This window comes from Stegodyphus dumicola, chromosome 3, assembly GCF_044657685.1.
Source record: "Stegodyphus dumicola isolate Sdum_Otavi_A_Nest chromosome 3, ASM4465768v1".
Taxonomy (NCBI): Eukaryota; Metazoa; Arthropoda; class Arachnida; order Araneae; family Eresidae; genus Stegodyphus; species Stegodyphus dumicola.
In genome coordinates, this window is record NC_140770.1 from 106,805,496 (window position 1) to 106,821,535 (window position 16,040).

Here is a 16,040-nt window from a genome sequence, read left to right on the forward strand (position 1 = left end):
TTTGATTACGGCAGAATATAGGAAGGCTATCTACCAAAGAGAAAAGGTGTCTTCATGTTGAACTTTCTAAGGTAAACCGGCTTATATCACATTACGTAAGGGGAAGGAAAAAAAAAAAAAAACACGCCCATACTGCCAACTCTTTCGTTTGGAACAGGGTTTAAGTCAAATTACCAGTGTTCACGGATTTCATCACTCAGTCACTGGTTAGGCCTACTAATTACCCACTTCCAAATGTGTGTTAAAAATTTCTACTTGAATACCCTTCAAAAAAAGGCAAAAATATTTATTTCCCTTTCCTTCTCTCTACATATAGAGGGAGACTAAGACATTGACAAGTTAATAAACAGAAGACTAATCAGATGAGCTGATATTTATATCCTGACTCGGAACTCAAGCGCAACAATGAATTAATATGCAATAAATAACATAATGAAAGTTTTCACTACAAATGTACAAACTGTCATTTATAAGGGGGGAAAAAAAATCCAGGAAAACGAAACTTGAACAGACCGGCTACTAACCATTCACATTAACACTTGAAGGAGGATGTACATTCAGAGGAGCAACACGTCCAATTGGTTTGTTGTAATTCGTCTGGTTTGCCAAGGATGTAACAGGACTACTGTTTTGTGGCCGACTGAAAGTTGTAATGAACGGGGGAGCAACAGCTGGACTTCCTACCTTCTGCACCTGAGGTAAAACTATAAAAATACATTAATATTAGATGTCAGAAGAGTATAATTTGTGAGGAGTGTTAAAAAAAGTCAATTTAAAGAAATAAAGGGCTTTATTTCTTTAATCCTAATCTTAGACATGCACTTTCAATTACAAAGTTTCTGAAAACAAGGTAAAATATCTCTAAACTTTTTCAGGTTTGGGCCCCATATACATAAAATCTAACGTTTTATATAATCTTATAGATTAAAAAGACCAATTATAAAAAAAGCCCACTGTGCCTTGATGGTAATCATAAAGAATAAAAATTTCATACACGACTGTAAAATTCAAGGGATATATTAAAAGTATTTTCATCTGTGATTTCGAACAAATTTTGCAATACTGAGGAAGAAACTAGGAAACAAAATTCTGTTTGAACAATTAATGCTTTAAAATTCCATATAACAACATTTGTTATTATTTTCCTAATTGGTCACATTGAATTGTTAATCATTAATACCAATAAAATTTTGCATCCAAAGTATGACATATCATATACCTATCTACATAGGCATAAAGAATTATACACTAATTGGACATGCTTATTTACAAAATGTTTAAGCCAAACAAAATTTAATACCTAATCTACGTGTTCAAACTGTTCCTACATAAATATCCATTTTACTTTTAGAAACTCTGTTAATGGAAGTTCATAAAATTCCTTTCAATAAACATCTAATTAGCCTGCAAAACCAAAAGAATGGCATGTTCAAAGATTCAAAACTTTGTTAACTATTTAAATGAAGTTATATGAAAGGAGGTAAGAATGAAACAGACTTGTATTTTGGCACCATTTGTAAGACCACCGTCTCATATGGGACAAGCAATCCCTGAAAGTATAATTCAGAAAACTAAAGGGTTAACAAATGTTGTGCCAAGGAACTGCAATCATACACGGACATTCCTAGTAAACAAGATCTTATAATGGGTACCATTAATGAAATATAAGCTGTTTTCATTTTTAGGTTAGAACCTATAATACTGCTGGACAAATTCAACAAAGTGGTCATGGAGAGGAGAGAAGCATACAGACAGAAGCAACTTTGTATCACGAATCAAAGTGGTTAACTCTGGAGATTTAATTACAGATATGTGATGTATAAATTTACAGAAAATTTGAAAACTGCACTGATAAATGTGATCATTAAAATCTTGAATTATGCAAGCAATTTCTCCTCAAATATCCACACATAGCTTGCATTTCTGGATCGATTCTGCAATAAAAAGTACAGGAACCATAAAATGAAGATTCAAGGCAAGTGTGGAATTATACAGAGGCTTGAACATTCAAAGATGACAATAAGCTCAATTAACAGAACAAGAACAACAAAAAATATCAATGCTAGACTGCTACAGAAAAGACTTCCTTCTTTCATCACATATCTGTAATAGCTAAAATTTACTCTATGCAAAACCAACTGATTTTTAAACCACCAGCAACAGCCCCACGAACAGGTTTTTAAGTAAAACAAAGACATTGAAACCATTATGGTATGTTCAAAGTAGAATTTATAAGCAAGTTCTGCAATTTACTGTATTTTAAAAAAATTAAAAAAATTTGGTCTATCCATTAGCAGGGGGGGGGAGAAGAAGTGAGAGGTTAAACACTTTCAAAGACAGATTTCATAGTGCGTTTGCATCTAATATAAAGCAGTATTTAAAGAAAAGTTTACCCGAGTGAAAATGCGATACCATCATTGGACAACTGCTACAGCTGTTTTCTAGTTCAAGATTTAGGTGTGGAAAATCTTTGTTTATGTTTCTGCAGTGCAACATAACAGACCTTACAATGCAGCAAAGACTAATTCACAGCAAGATCAGTAGACAAACAGAGGTTAGGCTCTTCCCAACACTGACATCACAAATGGGAGAAACAATGATACATAGAAAATAGCTGCTTTTAAGCAGATAAGGAGTCAAGTCACACAAGAGGACATCTTGTAGCATAATAACCTTGATGCAGAATTTCACCTTTTCATGCACCACTGTGTGAAATCTGAAAGTGGCTTCCAAGATTTATGAAAATAGTTAAGTTCACTTTGAAAAATGTTGTCTTGTAGCTCGACAGATGTAAAGAACATTCATTAACTTTAATGATCATGCTTGAAGATAACATTCTTTTTTTTTTTTTTTTTTGCTTAAAATTTTAAAAATCCTACACACAACATCTTGAATTTAACAACACATTTGAAAGGTATTTAAGGAAAAGAATACGGAAGTTTGAAAGGATATAGACCATTTTGCTCCCATTTCTTTTTCGCTTCGTGACAATAATGAAGAAACACTCATCAATAATGCATTAACAGGGTTCGTACACATTTCCACACACGGAAATTAAGTACTTTTAAGGACCATTAATGAAAAAAATTAAGGACCTATGAGCAAATGGGAACTGAATATATTCAATTAAAAATATTATTCTATGCCTGAATTTCACTTTTGTAATACCATCCTAAAAATAAAATAGATCTCTAAGTAGTATGCATTATTACTAAACATGAATTAACTAATATAATTATTAATAAGTTTGAGAATAAAATAAGCTTCATGCAGTATCAAGTAGCATAAAATATTTTACACTTATAACAGTTGGACATATTTATAAGTTGTTTTATATATAAGTCTCAGTAGATGCAAAGAATAAGTTTTACTTGAAATTTTACATTTTTGTGTTTTATCTTGTGACCACAGTGAGTATAAATGAAAGGCAATAACTCGTTTTAATATGTAGAGATAATTTTAAGGGTAAGTAGTTAGTTATAAATAATTAAATTAGGTAATTAGATAACTGTAGTCATTATGGATTTACATGGCCACTATTAAATTTTATTTTTAACAATATCTGTTAAAAAAAAGCCCTATTAAAATCAAAATCTTAATAAAATTTCGCAGTTTAAAATACATGTAATTTAAGACACTGATTCTTAAATTATATTTGGATATACATACAACAACACTCAACAAAATATTTATCCCGTCATTTTAATTTGAAGCCTATACGGTATTTCTCCCACCTTCTTCGCGGGCCTTCGTGAAGTGGTCCAGTATTCCAGAGGTCCGCTGTTCAATTCCCAGCGAAGGCGTTAATTTTTATCTTTCCTACTTTCCTTTTAAACAAGAACAGTCAAATTTAAACTAAAACCGTGGACTAGTCGTCAAAGATTATACAATTTAATTTTAATTTAATATGGCTCAGTAACTCTATCATATGAGGAAACAGAAATGGGAAGTTATAGTAAAGGCTGAAATCATAAACAATTGGGTAATTTACATAATAATAACTGCACATATCTTTGAAGAATAATTTTCATTATGTACAGTCAAAAGTCGTTAATCCGGACTCGTCGGGACTTCGGCGATTCCGGATTATCGATTTTTCCGGATTATAGATCATCAGTTTAAATCTCATAAGATGGCATGCAGAAATTCTAAAATTAAAAATATGAAACCGTAATTTATGAAATAAAGAACAATTATGATATAAAGGATATCAAAACTTACCAAAAAAAAAAAAAAAAAAAAAAAAAAAGGGGGGGGGAGCGCTTAATATTTATTTGTTTACTTTATTAAACATTTCTCTCAATGTAAGTTGTTTAAGTTGCTTCATTTTATGTGATAATACTTTCTCCTTAATTCTACAAAAAGACATAATTTCTTGTTCAGTTACAAAGTTCCGCTATTCAAGTCCCGTTAATTGCTGTGCCGAAAATACCGACTAAGTTGTCAATCGAAATTTTTTCATTTTCACTAACCTCTCTGTCACATTCTTCATGTCTTTATCCATTTTTTGCAGCAATTCCACTTTTTGTTTGTTGGACATCGAAACATACTTTCGTTTTGTAGATCCTTTGGAAGTCCCAGCATCGGAAATTCTATTTGACATAATCGAAAGTTCAAGTTTACTTTTGTAAAATTGCTCTTACAGTCTGCAAAAAATAATAAGCCTGATCCAATTCCAAGATTAAGGAACAACGCAATCTGCAACATTAACTGAAATAGATAATTAGAGCTTACACTGTCCGTTATACATAAAACGCGCAGGCGAAAACGTATTCTGCACTTGCGCACACGCATATGCGCAGTAGTCAAGGTCTTACGCGCACGCGTAAAATGCCTGTGCGCATGTTCCAATGCGGCGCATGCGCAGAAAGTTTTTTGCTTTGAGGTCCGGATTATAGATCATTCCAGATTATGGATGTCCGAATTAACGACTTTTGACTGTATTCGGTTTCTTTCTTCAACGTGTTTCCTTTTAATTTTAGAATTTCTGGATTTAATTAAGGATTTCTGTTATTCTAAAAAACATTAAATGCATTTAGAATGTACAGAAAAAGCGGCTAATTTTATTTCTTTAGTAATATGAACATTCAGAAGAAATATGAAATATATATGGTAAAGGCCGGTTACAGAGCTGGTGTGGCAGAATTTTTAGAATTTAGTTATACACAGAACAACAAAATCCAGAAATGGCAAAACTTTTAGAATTTAGAGCAGGCATTGGGAGCAGAATTTAGGATACACAGAGATTGCATCAGGTGGGAAAATGCATAGCACCAGCTCTGTGTACAATACATTTAGACATATTAGGTTAATCTTTTAAATTGTAAGTTTTAAATTTCTTTATTAATAAAAAAAAATCTCTTTCTATAATGGCTGCCCAAGTGATAAGATTAGAAGCATTTTTGATATTTTCCATGCTTTTGTCTAGTGAAAAGTAGAGAAAATAAAGGGAAGATAAACATGTTAAGGAAAAAGATTTTAGTATCAGGAGTAAAACATTCAAATATTATGTTTCCATTGTTCTTCCAGATGTTCTCCAAAAAGTAAGAAATTCATCGCAAACTTTCTGTAAAATGCATCCATTTACATGTTGATACCATGGAAACATTTTTTATTTTGTCACATATTTCTCGAATCTTCTAGAATCGTGGGTCTATAAATCTAGCTTTCAAATCCTTCTAAACTTTCCATTCTGCAATGTCAAAAATACTAAAGAAAAATCATTAAACCAATTCTATAACAGAAAAAATCCAGAAATATTTTGAAAAAAGAAAGCACGGAAAAAGTGTAAAATTAATTTTATAGAAAAAACTTATGCATATTCTGAGAATTTTGAATAATTTAAGATAATTACATGGGAAAAACGCTTACTATGAAAAAATTAAAAAGAAGACATTTTAATTAATTACATAGCTAATTTTGCTTTTACTAAGAGCTGTTTCGTAAATTATGCTTTATAGTTACATACCTTGTTTATTTTTCAGATTTAAAATATTGTATAATAAGTTGCCAAAATGAAACTTTATAACATGACAGCAAAAAATAAAAATGTTTTATTTTAATGTTATTTTTTAAATATAATTCTAATATATTACCATTATTTTAATGAAATTTATCGATTTGATGTTATCAAAAATTTTATGTCATGTCAAATAAGAACAGTTATGAACAATGTTATAATGCTTAAAAAAATCGACGAAAAATTCTCAGATCTCGGATCTTAAAAATCGCCAAAATGTTGACAAGTTGTCAAATTTAGAGCCATTTAATAAAAGAATTCACAACCCCAAAAGCAAAAAGTTGTTTAAGAGCTCTTTATTAGAAAAAAATGAATTTTGAAATGCTTATGTTTCACTTCTTGCTTAGAAACTCGAGTATCCCATCATCAGAAATAGAAACAAATTATAACCCATGAACCCATTCAAAAGATAACCATATTCGTCAGTGAATGGCCAAAAATATTCCTCTAAAATGCTAATTCACACTCAAAATGGCAGTCGTAAAAACAGACAGAAATTTCAGATGATTAAAGTTAAGGACTTCTACTGATTTTGGCCAAAATTAAGGACTTTTAAGGACCAAAACTCGATTTAAAAAAAATTTAAGGACTTTTAAGGACTCTTAAGGACCGTACGAACCCTGATTAATTAGAAAAGGGAGAAATCTTATATAGGACAATGACATATAGCTGCACAGAATGAAGGTGATGGACTCTAGACTTTCATAAAATTAAAAAAAAAATATTTATCTACATTAGCATGAATGTTATGAAACTTCATATTTATTAACTTAACACATTATCAAAGCTCTGACAACAAGCATATACAGCAGGAAGATACTAAGAGCCATATAATATCATTATATTAAGAAATTCACAATAACTTTCAAGTGATATATAATATTTATATGTAGCTTTAGTTTTATTTTGTGAAATAAAAAAAAATATGCACGCATGTTTCAAATTGAAAACAAAAATTAACGTATATAATTTTATTAATATTATTTATGATGCAATTAATTTTATTAATGTAATTTATCAAAATCAATGATTACTTTCAAGTGTTTAACCCCTTCCTTTTTTTATGTAAGATAAAAACAACTTACCGGTTGCAGTAGCTACATTAGTGCCGATAACAATGGACTGAGCACTAGCAGCTGTACTTGGAACACCAGGCTGAGCACTAACTGTTGTTACAGCTGAAGTGACCTGCTGTTCAGCAACAGAATTTGCAACAGATGTTATGACAAAATGTGCACCAGCAGCTGTCTGAACCATACGACTAATACCACCAATTAAAGACTGAATGCACTGGACACGGTTACTAGTAGGCGGCCCTGGTTGCAACTGTAATGTAAGCCCCCCAATAGGAGCAAGAGATGCAACAGCTAAAATGGAGGGGGAAAACAAATTTCTATAGGCCATTTGGAAACACATATTCTAACAGAGGAAAAAAGAATACATTACAATTATATGTAAGCTTGTGAGCTCAAGTAAGAAGTAAAAAAAAAAAAAAAGGCTACATAATGAAACATCTGCAATTATTTTTTTTTTTTCCAGGGAATAATATTAAAACTTCAATGCTAAAAATTATATAAAAGCTAAAAATTGAGAATCTAAAAGTAAAGCAAAACCAACCAAATAATTCAGTTTCCCCCCATTCTGTAATGTGCAATCTTGGCACACAATAAAACTATTATTAGATTCATATTTTCAGAATAACTAATTTAATTATATTGCATATTTGTTTTTATATATTGGAAAAACTACTTTTTATAATTGTATTTTCTTGTGAAATAAAATACAAGTTAAAAATATAATATCAAAAACCATTGGTTCTCAAACTATGTATTGCTAACAGAGTACTAGATTCCCAAGATGTATATAAAAAGGCCCCAAAAGAAAAGTGGTGAGAAATGTTTTATACATGAAATTATGTAAATAAATAAAAAATCCGAGACTCCACCTAAAGATATTCATGGATTTCCTAGTTAATTCACTATCATAATCTCTTGATTTTAACTCTGAGATTTTCTCTTCAAAGATAAAAATAGTAAGGATGAGAATTCAATTTTTTAAACCAATCACTTTATTTCACAGTATATAAGAGCTAGGAGTAGTAACACAGTATATCAGCACAAAAGTAGGTAAATTGAGATTTCAACTTTGAACAGAATTAACTTGATAAATTAGTGATTTATGTTTCCATCACCATATATTGTATATAAAGCTTTTTCCCCCTTCTGGTGAAGATAATGACTGACAAAAAGTTCTCGATTCCACGAAAGCTGCATATTTTTCACTTAGTCACAGCAGAAATATCATATGTTAAAAAGTACTTCTGAAATGTGATTATTAATCTTTAGAATTTCTTAGTGCAGAAACGAGTGAGAACGTGTGTTTATACATCATGAAATTTTTCTGTATCAAATCAGACAACCTGTAACGTAATTTGGTCATAATTCTCCAAGGAAAGGAAGCTGATATAAAATCAGGTAAATCCAGAATAAGAAAGGCTGAAAAGTTTCATATATAGGTGGCAAGTTATATTCACTATAGCTGTGATTCATTCACAAAGATGTGAAGTTAATGTTCAACTAAGCAATTTAGTTGAACATTATTTCTTTGTAAAATAACACCATTTCTTATATGGCAGGTACAACTTACAGAATGTAACTTATATCAACAACATGAATAAAATATTTTGCGGTATAAAAGTATAACAGACAGTTAAGAACATGATGCAGTAGTTCATATTTGTTAGATATGTAAATATTCTCTTTTGAAATAAAAAACACATTTTCCTTCAAGAAGCTTCCTATTCAACAACAGATGTAAAATGGCTGCACAATTAGGGAATAAAATACCTATACTGTAGTTTGCACTAGTAATGGAAAAGGTATGATTGGCAAGCACAGTGATTTCTAGATTAAGGCAAGTGCTCCACAAGTAAAACCCTTTATCTTCACAGAGAAGCTTTAGTGATCAGCAAACTGGAAACCACAATCACTAGAAATTTATGTCACTACATGCTTAATCAAAAAAGGAACAAAAATGTCTATTGAATTTTTTGTTTATAAGAGTGCAATTGTAATTATCCTACGAGCGCTCATTTGAGTTACAAGAGCGTGCGCACTGGGGTCCAAAAGACACAATTATTGTTTTTTGAAGAAAATGTGAATATTCAGAAAAAATGTGACATTTATGTCAATAATAAATTTCATGATACAATTTTAAAAATTTTAATTTCTCCAAATGCTTTTATGAAACAAAATTTCTCAAAGGTATAGAAAATCTAATTCACAGGGGAAAAGTAGTACTGCATCGATACACTTTACTTCGAGTCGATTCTTATTTTCTTTATTAGCACTATAGACACAGATAAAAATGCAACAACAAATGTGATCAGCACATTGAAGAAAGAGTTTTCGTGTGTTCCAAACACAAATATTTTTCACATTCGGAAAAACGCGCTTTTTTTTTTTTTGTACTTTTTTTGCTGAACAAATAATGCATTTTTTTCCCTTTCCGATAATTTTTCCCCTCCAAAAAATTATGTCTTTCTCACTCTCGTTTTCAGAATCTATATCATCACTGAATCACAATCATGCAAATTAAATTCATGATCACTTCCATCCTCATTTTCTTCAATACACTCTTCGCCAATTGATACCTCTGATAACTTTTATTTAACAACCTTTCTTCATTGTATAGTAAACAGTGTGACATTTTTGCCACTTTCTATACTATCACTAATCAACTATGAAATAGTAACACGAATAGGTGCTCTGGGTCTAAAAGACACCATTGCATCAAAATCAGGACTCCAAATAAAGTCCCAACAAAAAAAATTCGGAAATATAAATACATGACTACACCAGACCTCAACAACTTGCATGAGAGGTTTGAGAAAGGTTTGTTTAATCGCATGGGCCCTTTGGACGCAGTGTGCGCGCTCGTGAGTTATAAAGTAAGCTACAAATTAGAAAGATAGATGTAAGTTGAAACCACTCAGCAATATATTAGACACTCAATGTCTCTATCTTTATTTTTTTTAAAAAAAGCAATACACTAAGGACTGCAGAGATCGTAAAACAATGGTCAAAGGAAATATTCCTAATGTACATTGAAATAAAATCCTTTACAACAAAAGCTTAATACTGAATACAGACAAAACCAAATCAATCTTTTACTATAAATTTAATTTTACTTTTGACCCTAACACATATATATATATATATTTCAAATAATTCTTTGATATATATAATAACTACACTTCAGAGATTTTTCTTAAAGAGTGGATTCTCTCAATTAACTATCTCTATGTATAAATAAACAGCTTACTGCATACATGATACAGACACATATATAAAACATACAGTGTAAAAAGAATTAATAAAAATTAAAAAAAAAAAAAAAAAGTGTTAGAGGACTTACCAGCACCAGGCTGTACTAACTGCAAAGTGTACTGCTGCTCTGTTTGACCAATAATTGGATGATTGCTAATGGCAGTAACAGGACTTACAGTTCGAGTAGCTGGAGCAGTCTGCTGGCCAGGAATAACCATGTATCTTTGAGGATATGATAAAGCAGGGCCAACAGGCGCAGATAATCGGTTAGGAGTTGATGTAGGCAAACGTGCTGTGGTTACTGGAGCTCTAGGTACGGAAGCCATAGGAGATGCACGACCAGATCCCTAACAGAATCAAAAATACATTATCAATTAAATACGTATCTTAGTAAAATTTTACTACTGTTTGCTTTTGCTTTATTAATCAATACAAGATTATCTCCTTATTCTAAATAAACCAGAAATTTGGAAAATAATCCTCACATATCAGCCCTTCTAACCTCCACAACAAAACAAATGTATAAATAAATTTTCATACATTACATTCTTAGTATCAACGTAAGAATTTCTTTAGATGCATAGTTTTATAAAGGAGGAATCTTATGAATAAACTATTTTTTAAATGCTACTTTAAGTACATACCTGAGAATTACAAAAATTAATTTTCATTTTAACAGATGGACAAGGAGGTGGAGGTTCAGGCAAGCTGTCCATTTCTACAATTAATTTAGGAGGGGTTTGGAATTTTTTCACACGATGAGCAGCAAAGGCAGTTAATGATAGCTCAAGATCAGCCAGATGAAGATTCAAGGACGGCAAACTGACATACTGAAAAATACATAAAATAGACTTTTCATATTAAAATAATAGAACACACTGCATCAACATGCTAAGAATATGAGATTTGATTACTCACTATCAAAACATATATTTCTGAAAAATATATCAATGAAAAGAAGCAAAAAACAATAAACAATATATAACAATTAAGTACATTTTCCTTACTACAAAAAATTTGAGAAGCATAGAAAGAAGGGAAAATGTAGCATTCATGCTAAAAAAGATAAATGTAAAAAAGAGGATTTCATAGAAACTGGATTAAACAAAGGAGCTTTTAATAAAATCAATTAAAAAATGAAGTACCTTAAATGGATCATATTCCAGTGCTGCATATGCTAAAGATGCTGTATGAAAATAAATTCCTTCCATAAGAAAGGGTGATATGGTTGGTCGCTCTTCAAACATATTAGGATGGTTACAAACTTTACGTAACTGCATTAATATATTTATAACACTCATAAAATTTCCTGTTGCTAGTGTTTCTTTAGTCCTAAAAAAACAGAAGGAATGCTTAGTTATTATATAAAAAATTTTAAAAAGAAAAATACGTATGATATACATCTTAAAATACATAATGTTAAATATGACAGACTCATTTCCAACAAGGAAATCAGCAGTCAAATGGGTAAAGCCATAATAACCAGTAGTTCAGTCTACTTGATTCTCAGTGGTGAAACTCGACGGCAGCATGGAGTTTTCTCCATACATAGTGTAAAAACAAGACAATTTCATTTACATTTTACATTGACATCCTTCATCTCAGAAAGATAACTCTTGTATGCTTTGCTGTAACTAATAAATTTACTTATTTATACAAATCTACAAGTTACTCTTTTAAACAATTTCATCTCCAATAAAATAAGTGTAATACATGTAATGTTATGTAATTTATACATGTAATGTATATGCAAACACATAAAATGCATACACAGTGGAACCTTTCATGAGAACTACTTCTGAAAGCAACAGTACTTTTAAGACATAATTCAGAATATCATGTTAGACGATACTGAAAGCTATATTCTCCAGTGCAACCACTTCCAAACAAAATCATATGGTACTCTATAGGTCTTGGAGGGATTTGGAATTTGGACTGTCCAACATTAGACTGTCTTTCACTGCAAATTTCCAAATACAAGCCGATCTGTGTATATACCGACAGTGAGTTTTTTCCCCTTATTTTTGAAGAAATCCAAAATTAAAAATCCAAATATAATTCAAAATGGAAGGGGGAAATCCTGTAATATTCAAACATGTCACCACAAGAGAAAAAAAACATGCGTGTTATTTTCCAATTAGATAACTGTAAAGTAAAAGGACAGACTCCTAACAAAACAGTTTTAATTCTGGTAATCCGATCTGAAGTTAGCACATTTTTTCTTTTTGTTTGTTGTCTTGTACATGTATGTTCACGGTATCTTTGCTAACATGGTAGGGTGGGGGCTCATTTCACAAAACGAACATCTCATTTCATTGAAATTTTCATCATAAATTTAAGAAATAAAAAAGTGCAACAATTAGCAATGATCTCTTTCTGTCAGCTAATGAAGAAGTATCTATGTTTTTCTGCAAGTTTAGTGGATCCTTATATAAGCTGACCCTCATAGTTTAGCTTAAGAAAAAGTTCAAAAAATTCTTTGTTTATACATGGAAATATGCAGTATATATCACTACAAGTACAGGCTAAAACAATATTAATACACTGGCATACATACTTTGTCTGTGACATGAAATCATCATACAGATATCTCTGTCGCTTGGAAAGACGGCACATAACAACATGCTCATATTTCTTAGGAAGTTGTTTTTCAACCTCAGACTTCAATCTTCTCAGTAAAAAAGGTCTTAACACCTTTAAATTTAATTAAAATAAATAACACTGAATAATACAAAGTACAAGCAATTAAAAAAATTAAAATCTTCAAAAAAATAAAGGTTTAAGGTTATCACTTTGAATCATTAATAATTGCAAAAGGAATACAGAGTTCAAAGGTGACTTTTCTAGAAACAGCAATGAAGTATAAGATGATATGCAAAATAAGATGCAGCACAATATTTTAAATTATCCTATTTACTACTTTCAGTGAAAATTTGACTGATACTGTAACTCTATCATAAATTATAATTCAACATAGATCTATCAAATCATAACAACAGCTTTTTAAGTGAAGTTTTAAAAATACTACATGCAAACAAGTTAACAATTGTATGTAAAAGGTCAGAAACTATAGCAATAAAGATGCACTGAAACCAAAATGAATTTTATTACGGTTCCATCAAAATAATTTAACTACACCAATGTAATTCTAAAGGCCCGGTGGGCACAGTGGCTAGCGCATCGTGCAGCATCACCATAGGTTCGGGGTTGGGTTTGAGTTGACCTTGCCCGAGCCTTTTATCCCTTGATTTCCATCCTTTGGGTCGATAAAATGAGTACCAAGTTCACTTGGGGACTAAACACTGGGGGTCTTGCAACAAGCTGACCACTTGTTCAGGGCATATGCTTACGTACCCCGGGGCCCACGGTCAAGAAAGCAGATTTCAAGGCACTGCAGGCATTAGCCCGTTAGGTCTGTTACGCCACTGAGTTTAGTTTTTAGTTTTTTATGTAACTCTAATTTATGATGAATAAATTCCATTCAAAAGAATTACAAATTACTATTACATGCTAGCAGTAAAATTTTAAGGATGTGACAAGATCAAATTTTGTAAACATCAGGGTCAAAGAAAGAAGCTTAAATATAAAAGTACAGTGGTACCTCGACATAAGAGTTTAATTCGGTCCATAAACTTACTTGTATGTCAAATTGCTTCGTATCTCAAAGCAATTTTCCCCGTTGAAATTAATTGAAATGCCATTAATCCGCTCCAGCTCCCAAAATACCACCTCAGTAGTTTTTATCAAGTGTTTTTGAATAAGAAAAATGTATTTACAAGAAGAAACATTTATTACATATTTCATCACGCTTTGCTCCTTTTCACCTGTAGATCATTTAAAACAACTGTTCAAGGAGGTTTGTTTCTTTCTCCCTTTCAGGATATTGCGGAAATGAGTTAGGCAAGTTTCGTTGAACAACTCCAATGCACGACCAGTTGCAATTTTTTCAGGGCGATTTTTATCCACGAACTCTACAACTTTCTCCCACATTCCCAAGACCTCGTTTACATCTTTTGTAGGGATAACCTCCTCCACCTCTGGCTCATCTTCAAAACTAATTTTTCGTTGAACCACCGTATGCTGCTGCGAATGTAGATCATGTAACTCCTCGGTTGTCAGCTCCTGAGACTGTTCCTCGACGAGTTCGTTCACATCTCTCTCATCCACCTTCAGACCCATGGATTTTAACAGAGAAACAAGTTTAGTCTGAGGTGGGAGAAACTGTTAGACGCTGCACACAACATCAACATGCGCGCGCATGTTGCGGTCGTGTGCAGCGGAGTCTGTATAGTGTGCGATTCCTCGTATCGCAAATCTTGCTCTCATCTCAAGGCCAAATATCGCTTGCTCAGCAGCTCATATCTCAAAACACTTGTATATTGAGGTACCACTGTATATACAGTACAAAGTCTGTAATCCGGATATCCATTATCCGGACATCAAAGCCACAAACTTTACGCATGCATGTATTGAAAGCAATGTTTAATAAGTAAACAAATAAATATTCAGCCTTTTTTTTTTTTTCTGTAAAATTTGATATACTTTAGATCAGGGATCCCCAAACTATTTTGGACAAGTGACCCCTTTTCCAAAATGAACTGTTACCTCAGACCCCCATGGCCAAATTACCTACTTTTAAGATCAACCCCCTTATTCATAATGGTCCGCTAACTTAAAACAGCTGCTACAGAGTGTTATTTTTCATTCTGACTTAGGTCAATAGAAGAAGACAGAATGAGAATTAACAATGCTTTAAGTTAGCAGACTATTATGAATAAGGGGGCCTATCTTTAGTTTTTTTCGTATTGATACAAAATACCTAAGTACTAAGGTACCAATTGGAAAACTTGGCACTTGGTTAAGTGAGTAAAGTTGACTTCATTTTCTCATCAAAATTTAACAAAATAAAAAGACATACAATTCAGTAAATATCAAGTTTAATTTATAATGATTATTACAAATTAAGTACTTAAAGAATCTTAAGTAGGTAGGAAATTATATTTTAAAAAGTATTAATTCGCAAAGAGAAAATAAACATTCAGTGTGATGGATGAACCTGCTGACAATCTAGCTACATCCGGTTCAATATTGGTGAGTTGCAGCCTTAAATCTCCACTTTGGTTGATTTTCAAATGGTTTCTTTGTTACCACACTGAAGCTTTTTTCAACTAGGTATGATGATGGAAAAGCAATAAGGTATTTTTCAGCAATGTTCTACAATGTAGGATACTGTGTTTCAACGTTGCGTTGCAACCAAAACTTCTGATAGCCTTGGTTGAACTTTTGCTTAAGCTCTTCGTCTGTGCTGATGGTAATCAACTCTTCTTGCATTATCACATTGGCTTCTTCTATGGCTGTGGTATTGTACGGATTTATTATCCATTGAGGAATTTGTAAATTTAAAAGATCCTCAAACCTCTCCGTAAAATCCTTCTGTAATGCGTCCAAGTGAGTGACATATAATAAAATGTCATCATCTTGAAGCATTTCTGGTAATTTTGACAAATGCGGAAACTGCAAATATTCTTTTCTGCTTAAATTTTGTTTATAAAGGATTAGTTTACCCACGAAGGCCGATATTATTGATTTTGTTTTAATCAAGTTCAGATCGTCACCCTGCAGTTGCAAATTAACTTTGTTGAACATTCCAAAGATATCAGTCAAGTAATAAATATCTGTTTTATAATTGTTCA

The 16,040-nt window shown here is 31.8% G+C and overlaps 1 protein-coding gene across 5 annotated transcripts in view; it reads right to left on the reverse strand.

Annotated features, from left to right (window-relative positions):
* Positions 1 to 16,040, reverse strand: part of dom (domino helicase) — a 220,359-nt gene that overhangs the window by 117,683 nt on the left and 86,636 nt on the right. For 4 of the 5 annotated variants that reach the window (XM_085813136.1, XM_085813137.1, XM_085813134.1 and 1 more), the window contains exons 17-22: positions 12,905 to 13,041; positions 11,493 to 11,679; positions 10,992 to 11,177; positions 10,436 to 10,694; positions 7,105 to 7,386; positions 525 to 704 (exon numbers count right to left, since the gene is read on the reverse strand). In XM_085813136.1, coding sequence (XP_085669262.1) covers positions 525 to 704; positions 7,105 to 7,386; positions 10,436 to 10,694; positions 10,992 to 11,177; positions 11,493 to 11,679; positions 12,905 to 13,041 — 1,231 coding nt within the window. The remainder of the gene's footprint in view (positions 1 to 524; positions 705 to 7,104; positions 7,387 to 10,435; positions 10,695 to 10,991; positions 11,178 to 11,492; positions 11,680 to 12,904; positions 13,042 to 16,040) is intronic. The other variant, XM_085813138.1, reaches the window with a different exon arrangement.